This window comes from Bradysia coprophila, chromosome III (assembly GCF_014529535.1).
Source record: "Bradysia coprophila strain Holo2 chromosome III, BU_Bcop_v1, whole genome shotgun sequence".
In the NCBI taxonomy this organism is placed as follows: domain Eukaryota; kingdom Metazoa; phylum Arthropoda; class Insecta; order Diptera; family Sciaridae; genus Bradysia; species Bradysia coprophila.
The window spans coordinates 274,021-294,470 of record NC_050736.1 but is presented as its reverse complement, the minus strand read 5'-3'; the positions used below and the strand labels follow the sequence as shown (position 1 = coordinate 294,470).

Sequence of the window (20,450 nt, the reverse complement as noted above, 5' to 3'; positions counted from 1 at the left end):
GGATTTTTTCGAATGAGCAGACTAGGTCACTGTATCCCTAAAAGTGGGTCGATTTGAGCTATGTATTTGTAACAAAATGGTTAAAGAAAAATGGTCTACCTTCCCCATAAAAAGGTGTCTGATGATGAAAATGGTGGTATTTACAGGTTTAACCTAATAGGTCACACAGATACATATACGTAGGTGCACACCACACTTGACGATAAAATGACGGATTTCATACAAAAATTCACTTCTCGTGATGATTCTCGTTGTAGGTCGTGATGATGTGGTGAGTCATCAAAAGCGGTGTGTTCCCGCGATCTGCGTGAATTTCCCAAAGTTTACAGTCTTGAACATTCCAGGTTGATTAGAAGACTTTTGAAAAGTTACACCCACCAGCGCCTGCTTTACTTCCTTTCAAAGTTTAAAAAAACAGATTCACTTTCAAGTCATTTAAACTTTTGAAAAGAAATAGGTGGCGCTGGGTGCAACTTCTCATAGAGCTACTCAACACTTCCCAATCCAGGAAATTTCATTAACGTGCAAGACAATGCTGTTTCTTGGCTCTACTATAGTTAAGTGTGGATATCATTCCATATTCTCACAATTGTCTGGTTCTGCCTTATTTTTGTGAAAATCATCATTGCTTGATATCTTTGAGTCTGCGTCTGAGGACAAGATGAGGGACACGCATAATATTTTAACGAATAAACATTCGCTTAGGAAATGCATAACAAAACAACTGCTGCTCCACTTAATGTCTTGCAAAATTTATTTTTTACGTCACTTCGTGTTGTCACACAGTTTCAATAAGACTTTAACGTCTAGTCAATTTTACATCTAAACTTTGCTTGTAGAACTAACGAAATCGAGTTCTCCTTAGTTGAACGACCACCACTTCCAACGAACAGATTTGGTATAGCAGATAGATTTACAAATAAGTAGCGTCTGTGGTGTCATTGGAATTTGTGCTAGAATCTATTAAAAGTGTAAAGGAAAGTGTGAGTGTTCAACAGATGAAAATATAGTAGAAGATAGTACCTTCAACAACTGATGGAGTAGAAACTGCACTGCAAGGCGATTTTTCCACAACACACTCCGTCCCATCGAAAAAGAAATTTGTCGGGCACACTTTCCGCACCCATTTCAAATTCGAAACCGATCCCGAACACGAAAAAAATGCATGACAGTTGGTAAGATCCTTGAAAACTCCGGCTGAAGCGCATTGATAAACGCATGTGTTCGCCTTCGTACTGAACATCAAATTAGCATTGCACTGATAAATGGGACTTCTGATTCGTCTTGCAGTTGCGGTAGTGTAACAGAATGCATAGAATCGAGGATTTAGCTTAAATGTAACTGCTTCCACTTTCGATCCAGAACAATCAATGGTATCACACACAGCAGTCTTATCACAAAGTCCAATTAGAGAATTGTAATTATATCCAACGGGACACTGATAGTAGTCGGCTGTTATTCCCACATCGTTGCATTGGCGATACCGTGTGCAATCGTCGGGATCTGAATCGAAGAGATTGAAAAGTTGTTCAATTCCGTCAAGAACCTCCTGCGTATTTTATCTACCTGGGAATATGCCACTCTCGGTGCATTTAAAAATGGAAGTCACTTTGGCGGAACACGTTCCGATTGTCGATGATGAGCATGCATTTTTCGTACAATACGGTGTGTCTAGAGATGTGTCAGGACAGAAAACCGTCCTTAGCGGAGTAATTTCGTCTTTGCCACAAACCTGATCAACGAAATGAAAATAATTTTGACGATTTTCGTTCGAAGTTTTAAATTTAATCAAATCGTACTAGCAACGTTGAACAATCATCCGTACATCGTACTCCGCTTTCATTACACAATACGGTCTTGACGATGGTTCCATTTATTGTACTCGTTTGGTAGGTGTTTCGCTGTTTATAAATTCACAATATCAAATGCAAGAACTAGAAAAAAGTGGAAAGTCCTACTCACAATCAACAAAAACAAACAGAGGAAAAGAACACTTGACGACATGTTTTAAAATTGCACAGGATTTTTTATAATGAATTCTGCAACCTTTCGACTGTAAGCAGATAATGAAACTATATCACGTACCGTCACTCGGAACAATAGGCCGTTATAACGTGAAATTTAGACAGGTTTCTTTACCCACTAGTAAGTACCGGAAAGTGCTTGTGGACCGTTCATACAGTTTTTCTCTTGTTTTTACGCGACATATACCTTGAAAAGCGTAACTTAATCTGACGTTAATAAGCTTGCTGTATCTAATGAAATATTTTCCCTTTACAAATTTTGCCACAACTTTTATAGCTACAACTTCAGGTGGAGGAAGTTGAGGAAGTTGCAAAAAATGTTGAAAAAAAAAAGTTTTCCTTAGGGCCAGGTTAAATCGCATGTAAACATTGCGATAGTAAAGCGCATTAACCTGGCCTTAACGAAACTTGCAAATTTTGCAGCTACTTCGGGGTGGTATGTGAAGACATTTCACGAATTATATCAGAGAGCAATGCTCTTCAAGCATGAGTGGCACTCCAAATAGAGTACTGAAACTGGACCGTGTATCAAACAATATTTTTTTCATACAATATAGCGCTCGCTCTATTTGACAGCTGCCAGTAACGTCGCCCATGCTTGCATCACATTGATTATAGCTTTTGACATTTGAGAATGTATTTAACATTGCAACAGTGTTTCAACAGTGAGAAAAACCTAAGGCCTGATTTCCACTTACCAAAAAAGATCTCTCACGGCTCTCACACTGAGTGCTTTTTGTTGAGTGGAAACCATACTCATTAAGAATATTAGGACGTAAATACTTTAATGTTAGTTATGACCTCTATAACTTTTAGATTGACAAATTCATGTAGTTTATAACGTTGTACCTTTTTAAATGGGAGTTGTAAGCGTAAAATATAATCTCTAATCCTAGGAACACAATGGATCTAACTTTTCTTTTATTATACTTTCAAACTTGAGAGAAGAACGAACGACGTCTCATTTGCGTTGCCATATGCAGCTACATTTACTCGAAAATATTGAAAACCTGCCGCCCATCTAGCATCGGTCAAACAACTTACAGCAAACTTCATTTCAAACCGATCCAAATAATCATCGCGCTGTGTGTAAACAGTTTATACAAGAAAAACCAACCCAACAAAACCAAAAATTTCCATAAAACTTGGTTGGAAGTGTCATCCGTGCGGTGTTATGTATAAACGGTGTGTAAACACAACAAGGACGGCAATAATAACCATTTGGTAGAATTTTAAAATGGCGACTGTTTGGATTGTGATTGATTATATACCAAAATTTTGCGACCATTAAAAATGCAATTGTTGGTGTTTAAAAGTGATTTGAATGACTGAATTTGGTCGAAAACTTTGTTCAATTAATCCATAATCAACATGCACATGGAGTTTTGATGAAAAAACATTTATTTATAGGAAAATTTTGTGTTTAAAATTGGTAGTGATTGACAGTGTGTGAAGAACAAGTACAATACAAGGGAGTGCACTTTTTTTTCTCAATGGTATGTGTAGTATGACCACAACGAGTCTGATATTTTTGTGTATAATTTTATTATATATTTCGAAAGCCAGGAAAAATTGAAAAGCATACTGTTCAACTCGTGAATTTATCGTTAAATTAATTAAAATTTTATATTTTTAAAATCGGACCATTTTAATAGCAATACGATCAACCGACGACGTCGGCAATTAATGTTAATAAACAATATTGCGATGAGTATTTTAATTGATTGTAATGAGACAATCAAATGGTTGAGTGCACTTTAATTACATAAAAAAAATATTTCATGTGCGATGGCTTTGAGTTTGCGTCGTGTTGCTGTGTGTGTGAGATGTATACGATGTACACATACTTTTTTGATGGGGTGGCTAAGAGAGGTGTTTGAAATGAATATTAGATGAGTTTTGTGTAGGGAGGTTTTTTTGCGATGTTTCTTTAGAAGATTATAAGTCGATTAGTGAACAAACAGATTTTGTATCCGCCATTAACACCATGTTATATGGAATACATATTGGATTCAGATAAAATCATTTGTTTAATATTACATTTTTTTGCTGTATTATATGGACACTAGTGCCAACAGAAGAGCCATTCATGGCACACCTGAGGAATCGTCAATTGAATTCTTTTTTATTCGAATATTCGAAAGTATAATTCAGTTGCCGTAGGTAACAGTGTTTCTAAGTTTATCACAATAATTTGTGACAATAAAAACACCAACGGTGATTCATATCAACACCGCAATTGCTATGTATGGAAGCATAAGGTAAGTCGTTTTCGACACCTTTGTTTCGTCTGTAGTACCTTGGATCCATTGCAACAAAAATGCACAGCTATTCGTCACTTACATCTAGGTATAAATTCGGGTGCTATTGACGTATTTTATTTATATGTTGTTAAACTGCACACCCATACAAACACTCGATAATAAAACAACAAATTCCAATTAAAATAGCAAATACAGATGTATACGGTTGGAGTGTTTATCATATCAGTAAATTTTTGTTATCTTCTTTTACATCAACTTAAACCAATAATTGAACAAACTATGTAGACTCTCATGAACTCGACAATTCGCTAAGCTAACATTTTATAATAACGTCACGTCGACAATATTATGTTGTGTAGCCTTCAATATCGTTCCGGATTTGTTGAAAGGATATTTCCATTTGTTTCCGTTTCGCTACCTTATTTATTGGACAGAGACGAAAACTACAAATTAAAATCACGACCTAGTCAAACGAGATTCTTTGTAATTGCGCTGACATAAATTTCACCGTACCCGATCTGTATTTGCTAAACATAAATTTTGGATTCGGTAATTTGTACAGTAAAGGACAGAGAACTAAGTAAAATATAGCGAATCGAGGCAGCTAAATCGTAAACTATAAATAGTATACATGGAAAAGCACATACAAGGAAATTCAATGACCAATGCAGTGCTATGTAAAATTGATTTCTTAACACTGAACGCTGTACGTAAATTGTATAATTCAATGAAACGTTCATTGGTGTGGATATTAGTGCGAAAATAAGCTCTATGTATACTAATGAATGTCATCACGTGGGATCGAACCACAAAATATGTAAAATGAAATTTTTCGACAATATGTTAATGCAAAAGACTTAATTGATGTTTCGTACACACGTGTCTCAACTATAAGCACATTAAACATGTCGATATATATTTTAGACCGAGAGCCTGGTATTCACATCACTCCTTCATAAGTCGATGGAAAGGCCTGTCGTGCTAGACGAGTTGAAAATCTTGTCTGGCACACTTTTCAATAATTCTTTTTACAGGAAAGGACAATCAAATTTCAGTCTAATACAACCTCAGCTGATTTTCAGCTCACTCACTCATACAAACATGTGTGTTTATATGGTTCTACTACTACCGCGCGCATGCGTGTACTGCTAAATCTGTATAAACACTCATAATCAGTTTTGTTTGTATGAGTGAATCAGCTGAAGAAATATTGGGCTGAAATTTGATTGTCCTTTACTGTATCTATTGCGATCAATATTTGATACCAACGTATGTACAATGAAAATTTGGCCTTTGCAACGCACTTTAAGCATGAGTGGGAATCTAAATTAGGAAACCTGACGGTGCACATCACAACAGTAAAACACTGTGGAAAACCATTTCATACAAAAAGTACTCTGTTCGGCAGCTGTCGACTATGATAACTTTTGCTTGAAGTGCGTTGGTTGTTGTCAAATTTTCTGTAATGTGTGACGGCTCGTTTGGGCTTTCCTAGCGCTCAAAAAATAAAAATTGTTGAGCAAATTTTTTGTATTGGGTGATTGGATATGGGACCCATATTATGGGCAAAAATGGGACATAGCACCTGGTCTTTAAATACACCCAGTCTCTTGATCTATATGGTAAATTATCGTTGGATAAAATATACATTTTCGATCACAATGCCTATCGTGGATTAGTAAGCTAATAATAAACTCAATCGCATATTCCATAAATTATTCAAACTTTACATTACGATGCTAATTAATTTGCTGACACTTCGACGACGTAAATATAACGTGATTGTAATGCACCGTAAATATTCTTTATTACAGGTCAAGAAAAAACGAAGCAAATATTGATTCATTCAAAACGTTTTACTTGGACATATGGCGGCCTCCACTCAGGGAGAAATCAGAGTGGGTTCCGGCCACCAGGTAAACGATGTCTATGTACGTAACTCACTAAAATCACGGTAACAATATTAATCCAAACAAACCAAAAAAAAGAAGAGAGGAACACTCCATTTCCTTACCCGTCCATTTCATACTCTCATGTCCTATTATTAAAGTCATGCAAAAACATTAACACTTACACTACTTACTTTCATTTACACATTTAATGAAGCTAATTATTTAACGCTGTTTATAAACACTTATATCAAACATGGTTCATACGAGGCTTGATTATGCTTTTTCCCCATACAGTTTAATTTCCATTCATTTAATAATTTGTTTTATCATCGTTACGGGCTTGATTGCACTGACGACCGCAATGTGGAATTTATGTGGAGTTTACAAGTTTGAGTGATTATCCTTTTGTTTCTTACCATTTGAAAAATGCAAACATTTTTGCATTGTCAACTCTGGTTCATTAACCTTTGTGAGAATTTTGCAGCGAACTTTTTTTGTTTGTTTATTCGGAATAATTGGAAGCGCCGAATCACTTTTTACTGTCCGGTTTTATGGCTTTTATCAGAGAAGCACTTCAGTTTTCTACCAAATATAAAAATTCTGAAGAGTGACCACAATTTGAGAGTCATAGTTTGCATACTATACTTATATAGCGATTCAACCAACAATAGCGCGCTTGCGAACAAACTATGTCATCAACGCTTACCACACGGGTCGTATAAATAGGTTGTTACTTTTCCGGAAATGAATTTGTATTGTTCTTCCGCCTGAAATGTATCAAAGTTTCCGATCTATTTTGTCAGATGAAAATGCCACAACTAGGATTTATGTCACATTACGGTCATTAGTGCATATTGACACCTGTACATTGTACCTCTCCAATTTTAATCATCACCGGTGGCTCTTAGTATTTTTGTTATCGTTCTTTTTAAGTGTGGTGAAAATAAGTTGATGTTAGTGCTTCTTCATCAAAATGCTTTCAATTTTCATGATCAATTTAAGGAATAAATTCACTAACAGTCTGTTGGTTTCTTTTTTGAAAATTTCCCATCAACGCTGAACTCGACAACTAACTCTAGGCAAAACTTCCCGATTACGAACCAATTGAAAATTACAAAGAAGTTGATGAACGTGAATTAGAAGAAAAACGATGGAGTCCTGCAATTGTATTAGACGGCGATTTGTTAATGTACTTACGAGCTGCTAGATCTATGGCAGCATTTCAAGGTATGTGTGATGGGGGATCTCCAGAAGACGGATGTATGGCAGCGAGTCGTGATGATACTACAATAAACGCATTTGATGTTGTAAGTGGCACAGATTTGGGAAAACGATAACGATAATCGGATCAACAGCCGGTTCTCATTGTGTCCGTCTTTTTTCAGCTACATGATTCTGGATATGACCCAGGCAAAGCGTTGCAAGCATTAGTTAAGTGCCCTGTACCAAAGGGAATCGATAAAAAATGGACTGAAGATGAAACAAAGAAATTTATTAAAGGTTTGAGACAATTTGGAAAGAACTTTTTCCGAATACACAAGGATTTATTGCCGCACAAAGAAACTGTAAGTCTATTGCCTCCGGTCTGCAGTAGAGCCGGTGAATCATTTTTGCATTTTTCTCTTCTGTAGCCCGAATTAGTGGAATTTTACTATTTATGGAAGAAAACGCCCGGTGCCAACAATAATCGACCACATAGACGTCGACGGGCAGGTTCACTTCGACGGAATCGAGTGACCCGTGCAAGTAATGCACCAACAAATAAAAAGGAAGAAACTCCTGAACCGACCTCAACAGACACACGACCAGCATCGATAACGAAAGAGGATAATAGCTCATTGACAGAGGACGATGCAAGCGAGTGTGAAAGTGATTCGAGTACGACAAATAAACGTAAGAATTTTCGTCGAATTCACTGAAAGTTGCTTTTACACCCCTTTATATTCTTGTACCGCAGGTTCGACATCAAATAATACTGAAATTCTTGGTGACGAGTCTCCATCGAGAATGAGGACTCGCAATAAGCAAGCCAAAGATCAATCCAGTAACAAGCGCCCGAAACGAGGTACTGATACTCCTGATACGGCTAACGATAATCCAAAAACACCCAACAAAAATGACAAAAGAAAAAGCACCAATAATAAGCCAGAAACGCCAAAGGCAAAGAAACGTCCCAATATTGACGTGGATGCTGACAATGACACATCCGAGGACAAAGATAAACGTAAACGATGTGATGTGAGTATTTTCGTCTCGTTTAGGTCCTTTTCGTCATTTTTATTACCGTTTCAATTCACAGAGTCCCACTGAAAGCATCAACTCTGACAGTCGACCAGAATCTGTCATTGATGATCAGGAGAATACGAGTGAGCCTCCAGAGAGCTCTCTATCTGTTCATGTACCTAAAGATTCAGAAGAAAAACTGGAAGATCCTCTGTCCATAGCCATTATGGAACCACTCTCATGCGTCAGCAGCAATGAAAAGGACGAAGAAGTGGAAGAAGAATCGAATCAAGAACCTTCAATCGTTGATCCGAGCAGTGAACAAGCTGAACCAGATCCAGTTGTAGACGATAATGCAGAGGTGAAAGTCGAAACCAAGTTACCGAACGAAGAAGAAGAAGAGGAACAGAACACTGTGCCAACGGAAAATATCCCGGTAACGGGTTCCAGTCAACCAGAAGAGACGTTTGCACCACAACCAAATCCAGCGACTACGGCAGTTACTTCTGTTATAAATGCTGCAGTTTCTCCCAGCTCATTTGCTGCTAAGGAAGAGGAAATGGTTTCCGCTATAGCGAATATCAAGCAGGAAACGACCTCAGCTACCACAGGAGCTGTAAACTATGCTTCTAAAGATGTTTTGTACATCAAAAAGGAGCCTGGAGATGATTCTACAGACAATAGCAACAGTAATGAACCGCATGACTTGAAGGTCAAAGTCGAAATAAAGACTGAAAAGAAGCCAGAAGCGTCTGAACAGGAACCGAAATTCGAGGAAGATCACACTGCTGTTGCGAAACCACCATCATTCGAAGGGCATATAAAATACGGAATGACTGATCCTCACATGAAATACGGGATGGAAGCTACGAAGTATGGCGATCCAATGAAATTTTCACATGAGAATCCGAGCAAATATCCGCCTGATATGACTATGAAGTATCCACCACAAGAGACATTAAAATATAATCCCGATGGAGTGATGAAGTATGACATGAAGCCATACATGGAAAATCCTCAAAAATACACGGACGAATCAATGAAACCGTACCCGGAGAATCCAATGAAAATGGAACAGCCACAAGTGCTGAAAGGAGGTCCATATCAAACAGAACCAGCTGACATGAAATATAATCCAGAGAGCCAGCACAAGTATACAATGCCGCCAGAAGCACTGAAGTATGAAAACGACGAAGGGGCCGCAGGTATGAACAAACACTCCTACCCCGAACCACACTCTGCTCATCGATCTCCATACGATCAACCGCAGTCTATGATGAAATTTGGAGAACAAATGTCGAAATTCCATGGAATGCCACCGAGTGCTTCAAATCCACAAGATTTGAAGTATTTACCAGAAATGAAGTACCGCGTTCAAGATGGCTCCGTAAAATCACAATACTCTGCGGACAACTTGATTAAAAGTTCGGCTTATCCCGATCATCTTAGTTCGATGAAATACCCACCGACGGATATCGATAACTCGGCACGGTCCACTCCGAATCAGGATAGTCAGGGAAGTAACAGCAATTTCCAGACACAGCTTCATCCACATGGAAATATTCCGTCGCCACAAACAAGAGCTGGCTCTCCACAAAATCAGTCACCACATTTAAATCAATCTCAATCGACTCCACTGATACTTAGTCATCCTGGTCTCCCCAGTCATCACGGCAGCAGTCATCTACCTTCGAATCATCCATCACTACTATCCTCAAGTGCATCACCAACTGTTACACCTGGTGGCCTTACGCAGCAATCACAACACTTGCATGGAACTGCAAATATGCCTCTTGGCATGTCTAGTGGATTGAATCCAGCGAATCCGTCGATACTTCCCCCAACTAGTACTTCTTCTACACATCCAACGTTGCATCGACCTCACCAAGATATACCATCTCCGCTACATCATCCATTAGTTGGTTTTGGGTCGCATACGTCGAGTAGTCACAATCAGAGCCCATCGGCACCAGCCAACAATTCAAGAAATGAATCAGATCGACTCGAAAGAAGAGATAGCGGACTACATCACCGTGCGTCGCCTGTTGGTGGAATGATTCCTGGGAGCAGTTCGGGATTGCTCACTCATCCAGCGATTCCACATATGCATCTTGGTGGACCGCCGACCGTTCCATCTGTTGCTTTGCCACTATTATCATCGCATCATCCAAGTCATTTGGGGCCACCATTGCTACCTCCAAACTCTTCTGTACCAAATGCTCCATTGCCTCTGATCAGCAGTCATTCTGGAAGTGGTTTGAGCGATGGCCGACATACACCAATTTCTGTTCCGCCATCTTCGACACACGCCCCAACGCCAACCACTGCTAGTTCAGCATTTAGTCGTACAAGTCCAAGTGTTCAGTATGCTTCGTTACCACCTTCGTCTGCTCATCGCACAAGTTCTCCATCACAACCACCGAATAGTTTAACAAGAGGAAGTCCGCTACATTTACCACACCATTCATCTGCATCAGCCTTGTCTGCGGCTGCAGCAGCAGCTGCTGAACGTGATCGTCAAGCTTTAATGCGTCAGCAATCACCACATATGACACCTCCGCCAGTGTCATCATCATCGCTGATAGCAAGTCCATTAAGCAAAATGTATGGACAGCCGCCAAGATCGTTGGGCGCATCGTCTCCACCACATCACTTGCGACCAGGAGCTTCACCTCCAGTTCTCCGACATCCACAAATGCCTCTTCCACTTCCATTAACTGGAAGTATGCCTACACCAATGGGAATGCATCCAGCACATAATCCTTACTCTCACCATTTGATTCATCCAATGTTCTATCCGCATCAACACAATCCATTCAACGCTCCGTACGCCTCTTATCATCCGTATTCTCCAGCTGGCTATCAATTTATGGCTAGACCGCCACCTCCGAATGCAGCACTTGAAGCGAGTGTCATGTCTCACCATCAAAGTGTTCCACCACGATGTGACGAACCGCCAGCACATGTGGACAAACAAATGTCCATATCCAATTCACCGAGCATTCACAAACAGGTAAACGAAAAACTGTCACATTCTCAACCGAACGTTAACTTTAATTCGATTCGCTTTCAGATTAAACCTCCAGCACCTAAAACTCCACAGGGAAGTAGTAGCAGCGGAAGTAACAGTGGAGCAGGACCGTATCCGAGTCCACATCAATATTCTCAACCACATCAATTTGCCGAATCGCCATTGTCGGCGGGTAAAACAAGCCACATGGATGCGTTGAGAGCACATGCACATTCGGCTAGTAGCGGACTGAGTCATCATCCAACAGATCCTGTTCATGTCGATATCGAACCAGATCCTGAACCAGAAGTTCCTAGCCCTACACATAACATACAGCGCGGTCCTAGTCCCGATTGTAAGCCGGATGATACAGAATGCCATCGTTCGCAGTCGGCAATGTAAGTAGTTTGACTAGCTCTACAGTACGTTCGTATTCGTCCGTGTATTCACTATCCGAATGTTTTGCTTTGCAGATTTGTTCGCCGATGTGACCGTGGTGATTACAATTCATGCACACGAACCGATCTCGAGTTCAAGCCTGTTGCAGATTCGAAATTAGCAAGAAAGCGAGAGGAACGGGATCGGAAATTGGCCGAGAAGGAACGTGAACGTCGTCAACAGCAACAACAGCAAGCTGCTCAACAGCAACAACAAGCTGCAGCTGCCCAACAGCAGCAGCAGCAGCAACAACAGCAACAACAACAACAGCAGCAGCAACAGCACCAGCAACAACAGGCCCAACAAGCTGCCGCTCAACAACAAGCTCAACAACAGGCTGCACAACAAGCCAAAATGAAATCGGAAATCAAACCGTATGTCGACACACCAGCATTGAGACAGTTGTCCGAGTATGCTAGACCGCATGGTTTCAGGTAAATGCGAAAGTGGGCCGATCAAAGTTTAGGGAATTATACTGCAAAAGATTGAACAATATTAACGGGGTAAAAGATTGTATCGGTGAATGTTAACGCCATTTTCCAATTGATTTTTCAGTCCTGTTGAACCGATGGTTCCATATCATCATCCAATGGGGCCAATGTACAGTAGAGAGAGGTAGGATGTCTAAAAACCAATTCGAATGTCTCCCATTTTTTCATTACACTTAACCAAAATCACCATCTAAATTTTCACGATTATAATCGACGGAAGCTTTCATGTTGCCTCCCACAAAATTGATTGTCACACCATTTTCACAGATTTTTTTTTTTTTGACTCGTCACATCATCCAAATTCAACCTTTTTCAGCTCAAAATATCCTTAAATTTTCGTTTCTGAAAAAATATTTTTTTTTGCAGAGAATTTGAGGATCTGAAAAATGCTCAAGCTGCAGCTGCTGCGTCTTCGAGACTTGATCCACATTGGATGGAATTTTACAGGATGCGGTAATTGAATTAAAGAAAAAAATAAATAATTGTCAACTCACTAAACGACATTCCTTAATCGATAGCGGTCTTCATCCATCCCAATTCCCCCTTTATCCGAACCAAGCAGCTATATCTCAACTGGAACGCGAACGACTTGGCATACCTCCTTCACATCATGGACTTGATCCGAACGATCCAATGGTAAGTCTTTCAACGCTTGCCGATCATATACAGATGTTACGTTCAGTTCAGTCGAATTGATCCGCATCCGTCCAAAAAATACAAACAGAACTAATCCCAATCGTATTCCATGCAAATTCACAACAAAAAAAATTTTGCGAGTTTTTTTTTGACTTCAAAAGCTTCATTCATAACGTCATTGTAAGGAAGGTTTCTCATTTTTATCGAACTAAAAATCAAAACAATCGAGTTGGTTTCGATGTTATCCTTTCATTTTGTGTTCACGTTTTTTTTTTCGTTTTTGTTTCGTTTACTCGACAATCTTTTTTTGATTGAAATCTTGCAGATACGATTGGCTGGCGAATTTCACGCCCATTCTCATACTCATTTACATTTGCATTCACAGCAACAGCAAGAAGCAGTCGGATTCCAGCTACCACGTGAGTTTGTATTCGAAATTGAAAACTAGAAACTAGAATTTTTGCTTAGAATTCATCTGTTATTGATAACGACGACAAAAATAAGGACAAGCTCATTTACAAGCTCACGAAGAATGTCGTTCAGACATGAACTGTGTAAACTGTGTTAGGATTCGTTAAAAACGAGTTTTACGTCCAGATAAATTTCTTGGAGGAAGCTCCTGTTCTACAAATTTAACGCTTAGGAGTCCAATTACCGTTTATTTTTGAAAATTGGTGGTGTCCTGTAATTTCCGAAAGGAATGCCGTTAAGGTATCGGTAAATTCAGATTACTTTTTCCCTATTGTTTCCGGCGTTAAATCAAGACTCGAAGTTAGGGTAAATATTTGAACAATTATTTTTTCTGTTTTGTTTGGAAACATGCCTTGTACCGGAACATAGACACGAACATGAAGAGAAAGCCCGTTCCGATTCAATATTCGATGACTTATTCTGTCTTATTAAATTGGCCTTGACGACCATTTAGATTTTGACTGATCGATTTCGAAGAATCGTTCGATCAATTTATTGGTTTACATAAACCAATGTAATATCGGTTCAGGCCTAGTATGGCTCGTTATTTCATATGAAAACAGCGTTTTTCTAACAAGACAAAATACCGAAAAAACAGCTAGCGAAAGTACCGATTGGACTCCGTAGTTTTCCATGAGTTTAATTCTATTTTTTGTTAAATTGTTCCCAAACCCAAGCACAGTAATCGAAGAATACTTTCTGACAAAAATGCATATCACAAAGCCAGCGACTTTTCTTCTTTTTTTTAATTAAATTTTCCGTTTTCTCATTTTATTATTTACTTCGAAATGAACAGCCAACGTACCACCATATCCACGACCGAATATGTTATTGGGGAGGGAACACAATCCGGAAGTTTTGCTGCGTATGTCCTACGCTGATCAATTGCAGGTTCGTTGCTACCTTTCAAAGCTTTCCTGTCGACAGTTTTTTTTCTTTTTTAAATCAATTTACTCTTATTTATCCCTTGCAATCAAATAGGCGGCCGAGTTCCGACAGACGATGGATCGAGCGCATACATTGCACGAACAGTACTTCAGGTATAACAGATAAAAATATTTATTTGATGCGTAACTTTAAGCATAACTTTAGAGAATGTTTTTAGTTGTAAGGGTAGACAGGTGTGTGATGATTGGTATTTTCCATTCGATTTTTTTATATTTCTAGTGCAAGACTTGTCGCGGATTTTCTAAGAGAAATGGAGCTTTATTTTACTCTATTTGATCATATGCGGTAGAATTTTAATGTCAAGACCAATCACTCCAACATTGTCCATATCATTTTCCGTATCGTGATGGAATTGAATAGAAGAATTTTGTTTTCGTTTTACTTCCCCTCCCCTGACGAACAGCTGATGAGCAGTGGCATATTCCATTAATAAATTTGTATCAAAAAGTTACTCAATTCGCCACTTTAATTTTCATCGGCAACGCACGTCATGCCTTCAGGACGTCTCACGTTACTAAGAGTACCCTCATCCATTTGTCTGTAAAGTTTTTTTCCGACTTTTTATAGTCATCTTTTTTGACTATAATGAAAGCTCGATAAATAATTTGAAGGGATCGTGACCTCTGAGTTATCATTTTCGAATTATGTTTGACGTGTGAGCGTCTCCACCATTGTCTCCACCATTTCGCACAGTCTGTTTTATTGCCTAGTTGAACTTTGACTCAATGATCTGAGGTGTGGACAGACAGACCAGGAATGGTTGAAAAAAATCTTCGTCCTTCTCACTAAGATTTCCTTTTTGCACTTAGACCGTACATCGTGTGTGCGAATAGAATTGATTTTTTTTTTCATCTTTAAACATCTTCAATCCAATATGTCAGTTTACTGTTACTGCTTCCTTTGACCTGTGTCTTAATCAACGATTTGCACTGAATTTCTGTTGGATATTTTATGGCATTATGATCAAATAAATTGCAGAATCCTCTCTCTAAACTCACGAAAAACTAATTTTAACTGGGTCAACCTATATTATATCGAAAATTGCTTCAGCTGTTTTACCAGCTGGACAACTCATGCAATGACACTGTTTATACGGTTCTACAGCTTGCGTATTACTATAAGCAGTGTGTTTGTCGCCTGGCAAAACAGCTTAAGCAAACCCAGACCCGAATTGGATGACTTTAACTGTATAAATGTTGTCTTAAATTCAACCAATCATTACACACAATAATGGAAATTGATTCGATTAATCGAAGCTTTTAATGATAAATTTATGGAAATTTGTTTGGAACCAAATATGGGCCGCATTCTAATTGTGTGAATTTGAAAATGTTAAACTGAAAAACAAACAAAAATAATTAAATGTTGTCCAGAACACAAAGATCATCGTAAGAATAAAGAATTCAAACATGTTTTCTCAAATGATTTTCTTTTTTCTATTTTAAACTGAGGAAACATTCTTTGCAGAAGAAAGAGGGAGACCAATATGCTTAGTTTGTTGGGGTAGTTTCACTCAAAAAAACATGATTTGCATTTCACAAATATTCAGTGTACTGTGAGAGGTGGTTGGTTCATCCAACATATATATAAGATGATGATCAGCAAATGTTATTGTGTGCTATGGAGAAGAACAAGCGCATATTACTACTAAAGAAAGTATCTCATCTGAGCGAACATTCATAAATTCAACCGAATCTGATTAAGTGTTGGGCAAATATTGTTTCATTTCTCCAATTTGTTTAACACGCCAAACAAATACTGAATCAGCACCAAATGGTTGAACATTGAATGGTTGTACTTTACGGAAGAAAGATACACTTTCCCCATCGAAATAAAAAATTGAATATCGATTCAATGCCGAACATAATGTGTTCATTCAACTGATTTCGCTCGCCCTTAATTGTTACTGTACTGTGAATATTGTTAACATTTACATTGCAACAGATGGACAAACGTTCCATTCCTGAATATAATTTTCTGCTTGTATTGACACAAATTGAATATTTTGATCTAATGAGAAACGTTTTTCGATTGGTGATAAGTCGACGATGTTCAAGTGAGACAGTGTTGGTAGAAAGAAAATATGGACAAAAAAGTAGTCGACGAAAAGAAGCAGTTGAATGGTAGTTGTTACTTTTACCCAGGACCTATTATTGGTAATTTGAATTACCGAATTTATCTGCTGATGCACATTTCAACGCGAGTTTGACATTAAATTCTGTTGTTTTCGGACCTTTTCCAATTTGAAACGAATCAATCGACCAGATTGCGTGGCTTTCGCAAGTTTGACATTTCAAAACAATTGGAAAAGGCCTGAAAACAAAAGAATTTTATGTCAAACTCGCGTTGCTATGTGTATCTGCAGATGAAAGTACTGAATTTACCGATGAAATTTCGGAAATTAACTAATTTGATGACCGCCGAACTTATTTTTTGATAATTTTGTTAGTAAATCTGGTAAATTCGGTAATTCAAATGACCAGTAATTCGCCCTGCTTTTCCCATTGATGAGCCAATATTTTTCGGCGAATGAATCTTCGGACAACATTTAGTATTTAAAAGAGAAAATGGAACAAAATCGAACTTAGCCAGAAAATAAATAAAATGAAAAACCAGCCGGCATGCAAACATTAGTTTATTTGGTTTTTGTTTATTTTTAAATTTCAGGTTTCCACGTATTTGAGATCCTTAATAATTAAATGAAACATAAAAAATGTAGAAATAAACTCGTCATCACAATATATTTTATGTAAATAATGAACGATCTAACACGTGCAAGCACAATGTGATGGTCGCAAAATTGTGAAAATGTGTGTTCTGAAAATCGGGAAGAGTGAGATTTTCGCTTGAAAACTATATATTCGGTTCGATTGAAATACACGAACGATTTGTCTGACAGCTGAGTTATCCCCACAAAATGGTTTCTGTGTCCTTTATTTATCATCCGTGTTATGTATTTTCTTGCAGACATCAAGACATATTGAAAGTCAGAGCAATGGAAGAGGCAGCACGAGGAAAACATTAGATATGTGTGTGTAACACACAATTTGATTTGAGTAAAATATATGGAAAAATTGAATTCCAATTTTTTTGAAAGGAAATTATTTAAAATAAGAGGGAAAAACTATTGAACAAGATGGAAAGTGCTTGGTTATAAGTCTTTTCGTTCTTCCTTTTAATTTTATTATTTCCTCGTTTTTTTTTTAAATCTCGTTTAGTGAAAAATAAAAGGAAAAAAATATATTTAAAAACGTAATTATTAGAGTAAAAATGATATATAAACAATTGAAAACCACGTAAAACTTAATTAATTAAACAATTTATTTAAACGAAACAAAGGCATCACGTAACACTGTTACTGATGGCGAAGATTTAATATAAATAAAATCTACAAAATTCAAGAAGGGAAACGCGACAGCAGCGGAAACAATAAATAGTGAATACGATAAGCTCTTATTTAATTTTATGAATGAATTAAGTTGTTTTTTGGTACTTATAACGAAACAGAAAGAAGAAATTTTATCACCATGGTACTCATTACCTGTACTTGTCTATGCAATCAAAAATAATTTTGATTTTTTCAATCAGAAATGTCCTCCCTTTCAGCCAGAGTCTGATCATAGATGATTGTTAAGCATAACAAAATAAAAAAATGAATTTTACTCTGCCGTTTTTTTTTTTAAGATTAAATTATGGATTGTAATGAGCGGGATCAGAATTTTTTCATTTTAAATTAAATTTAATGTGTAGGATTGACTAGATTAGTTTTTAGATTATGTAAATTATGTCGATGAATTTCTATTTAATTAAAATACTCGAAACGATCCATTGAATTTAATCTAACAAACCAGCAGCACATTTTTGCCATCATACAAAAAGAGTGTGGACAGTTCATTATCTCAAAACCATTGAATCGAGACCGTCAAAATTTGAATGAAACAACAATAACAACTGTAACATATAAACTATGTTTTTATATGTGATTGAAGTACAATTCTTTTTAGTTGTAATTGGTCGAACTGAACTCCCAATTGGATGAAACAGTTCCTTCTTGTCTGTTTGTTCTTTACTTCTTACCCCGGTTAGCTTAGCGTAGTCTGATATGGCGATAGTAGCATTGCTAACTGGGACCCACTGGGATAATAGTAAAATTGAAGTCAAATTGAACATAGACTGACGAAAAATCACAATGTTCACTGCGTCACATTGTCAATTCTATCCACCAAATATTCAACAAGAAACAAGGATATGAGTTATCAACCTGAAGTTTCTTCCTGTGTCTTACCACTTTACGTTATCTCTAGTGTTTGAAAAGTCAAACAAAGTAACATCAAAGAATGTTGAAACGAATTTTCGAATGGATCCAAAATTTTCTTGCTTTTATGTAGGAAATGATGGAAATTCATTATTGAAATGCTGTACGGGCGCTACTTAATTTCGGGACATTTAAATTTTAGACCAATTAGCGTACGTAAAATACAAAAAATATAAGAAATCCATAAGCGCAAAACGCGATTACATAGTGAATACCAGACCAGACGCATATGAACGCAAATATGGTAACATGAACATATGAGTCAAGTATATTATATCGTGGTAACCATGGTTCAACATCATATTTGCAGATGCATTTGTCAATTCACAATTCAATTGAGAAAAAAATCTGAGAAGTACGAGAAGTATACACAGAAAAATTAAATTAATGGAATGTCACAGGGCTACGATGATAAACGTGATACGGTAACCACTGGGCGACCTACGAATGGAACAGTATAAATAATGAGAAAATCGATGAAACTTTAAAGCGTCGATGGTTGATAGAAATGTTAAGAAAATTCTTTTACTTCTCTTTCGAATGCTAAGGAATTATTTAAATTGTCATAAGTATTCTGAGACAATTTTTCCACCAATGCAATTTTCCTGCTCTGAAATCACTGGTAAATTTCCAAGATTTTCTGGTTGCATTTTAAATATATTTTGAAACGAAACAGCAAGTGGACTCATTCTATCTGCCCAACATCAATTCCGATGTGAAAATCTCGTTTCGATTTTAATTCAATTTGTGTTCACAAGGATGTTTCGCACAACCAACGGATGGTAATACAATTTAATTTATTTCGAGCGATTCTTTTGCTTCCTATATAAATATATATAAAAATTCTGATGGTCGAAATCACCTTTATTTGATAATGCTTTATACTGTTGTATAGGATAATGGTTAAGCATTAATCTCCTCTTTAATTAAAACGTTCAACTCTTCATATATAGGCAAAATGAATTACAACAAAAATATTTAAACAAAAAAAAGGAAAATTGAGAGAAAAAATATAGTGTAAACATATAAAACCGAAAATACCGTATTTTTATATGCAAAAAAAAGTGAATGAATAAAAAAAATCTGACTAACTAATAAAAAATGACATACAAAAAAATAATAATGAAAAATGGAAAAAAATTATATCCAGAAAAGCTTTGTATAGATTAAAATGTCGAGTATAAAAATGATAAATTAACGTGTACATATAAAATATCTTTTATTATTAAATAAATAAACAGAAATTAAATAAATAAATAAAAATAAATTCAAGTATAAATATAAACAGCAAAATATTTATCAAGACAGGCAATAATTATGATTTATTATAAATTATTGCGTATATACTTACAGTGTACAGAGAAAAATAAATAAAACGGAATACAATAAATAAATTAAAAACAAAAGAAAAACAACCAAAAACCAAATATTTAGTTACAACAAAAAAAGGTAAACTCAACAACAACAATTACAAAAACAAAAATTTATAACTTTCATTTTTCTATTTTATCGTTTAAATAAAAATCAAAAAAACAAAAAATTAATTCTACTCAGTTTACATTTATCAAAAATTTTTGATATAATATACACTGACACCGGAGCAATAGAAGTGGTACATAAATTTAAAAAATAAAATTAAAATAAAAATCAGAATTATATCAAGAACTAAATGAAAACAAACAAACACACAAAATTGATGTATTTATTTAAGGAATAAGACGGAATTTTTCGAGTTTTG

The 20,450-nt window shown here is 36.8% G+C and overlaps 2 protein-coding genes across 11 annotated transcripts; one reads left to right on the top strand and one right to left on the bottom strand.

Moving 5' to 3' along the window:
- Positions 1-735: 735 nt before the first annotated feature.
- Positions 736-2,095, bottom strand: LOC119074428 (peritrophin-44-like). The gene is made up of 5 exons (XM_037180559.1): positions 1,963-2,095; positions 1,800-1,901; positions 1,567-1,732; positions 1,024-1,503; positions 736-960 (listed from the first exon to the last, which is right to left on the bottom strand). Exons 1-5 carry the CDS (start codon positions 2,002-2,004, stop codon positions 914-916), a joined length of 837 nt encoding a protein of 278 aa, XP_037036454.1. The 5' UTR covers positions 2,005-2,095; the 3' UTR covers positions 736-913.
- Positions 2,096-3,184: 1,089 nt separating this feature from the next.
- Positions 3,185-19,902, top strand: LOC119074333 (arginine-glutamic acid dipeptide repeats protein). 10 transcript variants are annotated; one of them, XM_037180440.1, is made up of 16 exons: positions 3,185-3,520; positions 6,103-6,219; positions 7,260-7,487; positions 7,566-7,745; positions 7,812-8,073; positions 8,138-8,418; positions 8,480-11,416; positions 11,477-11,811; positions 11,887-12,285; positions 12,407-12,466; positions 12,709-12,795; positions 12,861-12,978; positions 13,304-13,397; positions 14,246-14,340; positions 14,431-14,489; positions 17,365-19,902. In XM_037180440.1, the coding sequence occupies exons 2-16, from the start codon at positions 6,157-6,159 to the stop codon at positions 17,420-17,422; spliced, it is 5,256 nt and encodes a 1,751-aa protein (XP_037036335.1). In that variant the 5' UTR covers positions 3,185-3,520; positions 6,103-6,156; the 3' UTR covers positions 17,423-19,902. The 10 variants fall into 10 exon arrangements, with proteins under 10 accessions (XP_037036335.1, XP_037036359.1, XP_037036367.1 ...); XM_037180464.1 differs by lacking the exon at positions 17,365-19,902 and adding an exon at positions 17,065-17,348; XM_037180472.1 differs by lacking the exon at positions 17,365-19,902 and adding an exon at positions 14,617-15,819 and having other exon boundaries at positions 13,364-13,397.
- Positions 19,903-20,450: the final 548 nt, after the last annotated feature.

Bases quoted from the DNA above. Each gene is read 5' to 3' on its own strand.
- LOC119074428 (XM_037180559.1), bottom strand. From the start codon at position 2,004: ATGTCGTCAAGTGTTCTTTTCCTCTGTTTGTTTTTGTTGATT. The intron at 1,733-1,799 runs GTACGATTTGAT...TTCGTTGATCAG, and splicing joins ATGATTGTTCAACGTTGCTA to GTTTGTGGCAAAGACGAAAT. The intron at 1,504-1,566 runs GTAGATAAAATA...TCTTCGATTCAG, and splicing joins CGAGAGTGGCATATTCCCAG to ATCCCGACGATTGCACACGG.
- LOC119074333 (XM_037180424.1), top strand. From the start codon at position 6,157: ATGGCGGCCTCCACTCAGGGAGAAATCAGAGTGGGTTCCGGCCACCAG. The intron at 14,341-14,430 runs GTTCGTTGCTAC...GCAATCAAATAG, and splicing joins CCTACGCTGATCAATTGCAG to GCGGCCGAGTTCCGACAGAC. The intron at 14,490-14,616 runs GTATAACAGATA...TTATATTTCTAG, and splicing joins TTGCACGAACAGTACTTCAG to TGCAAGACTTGTCGCGGATT.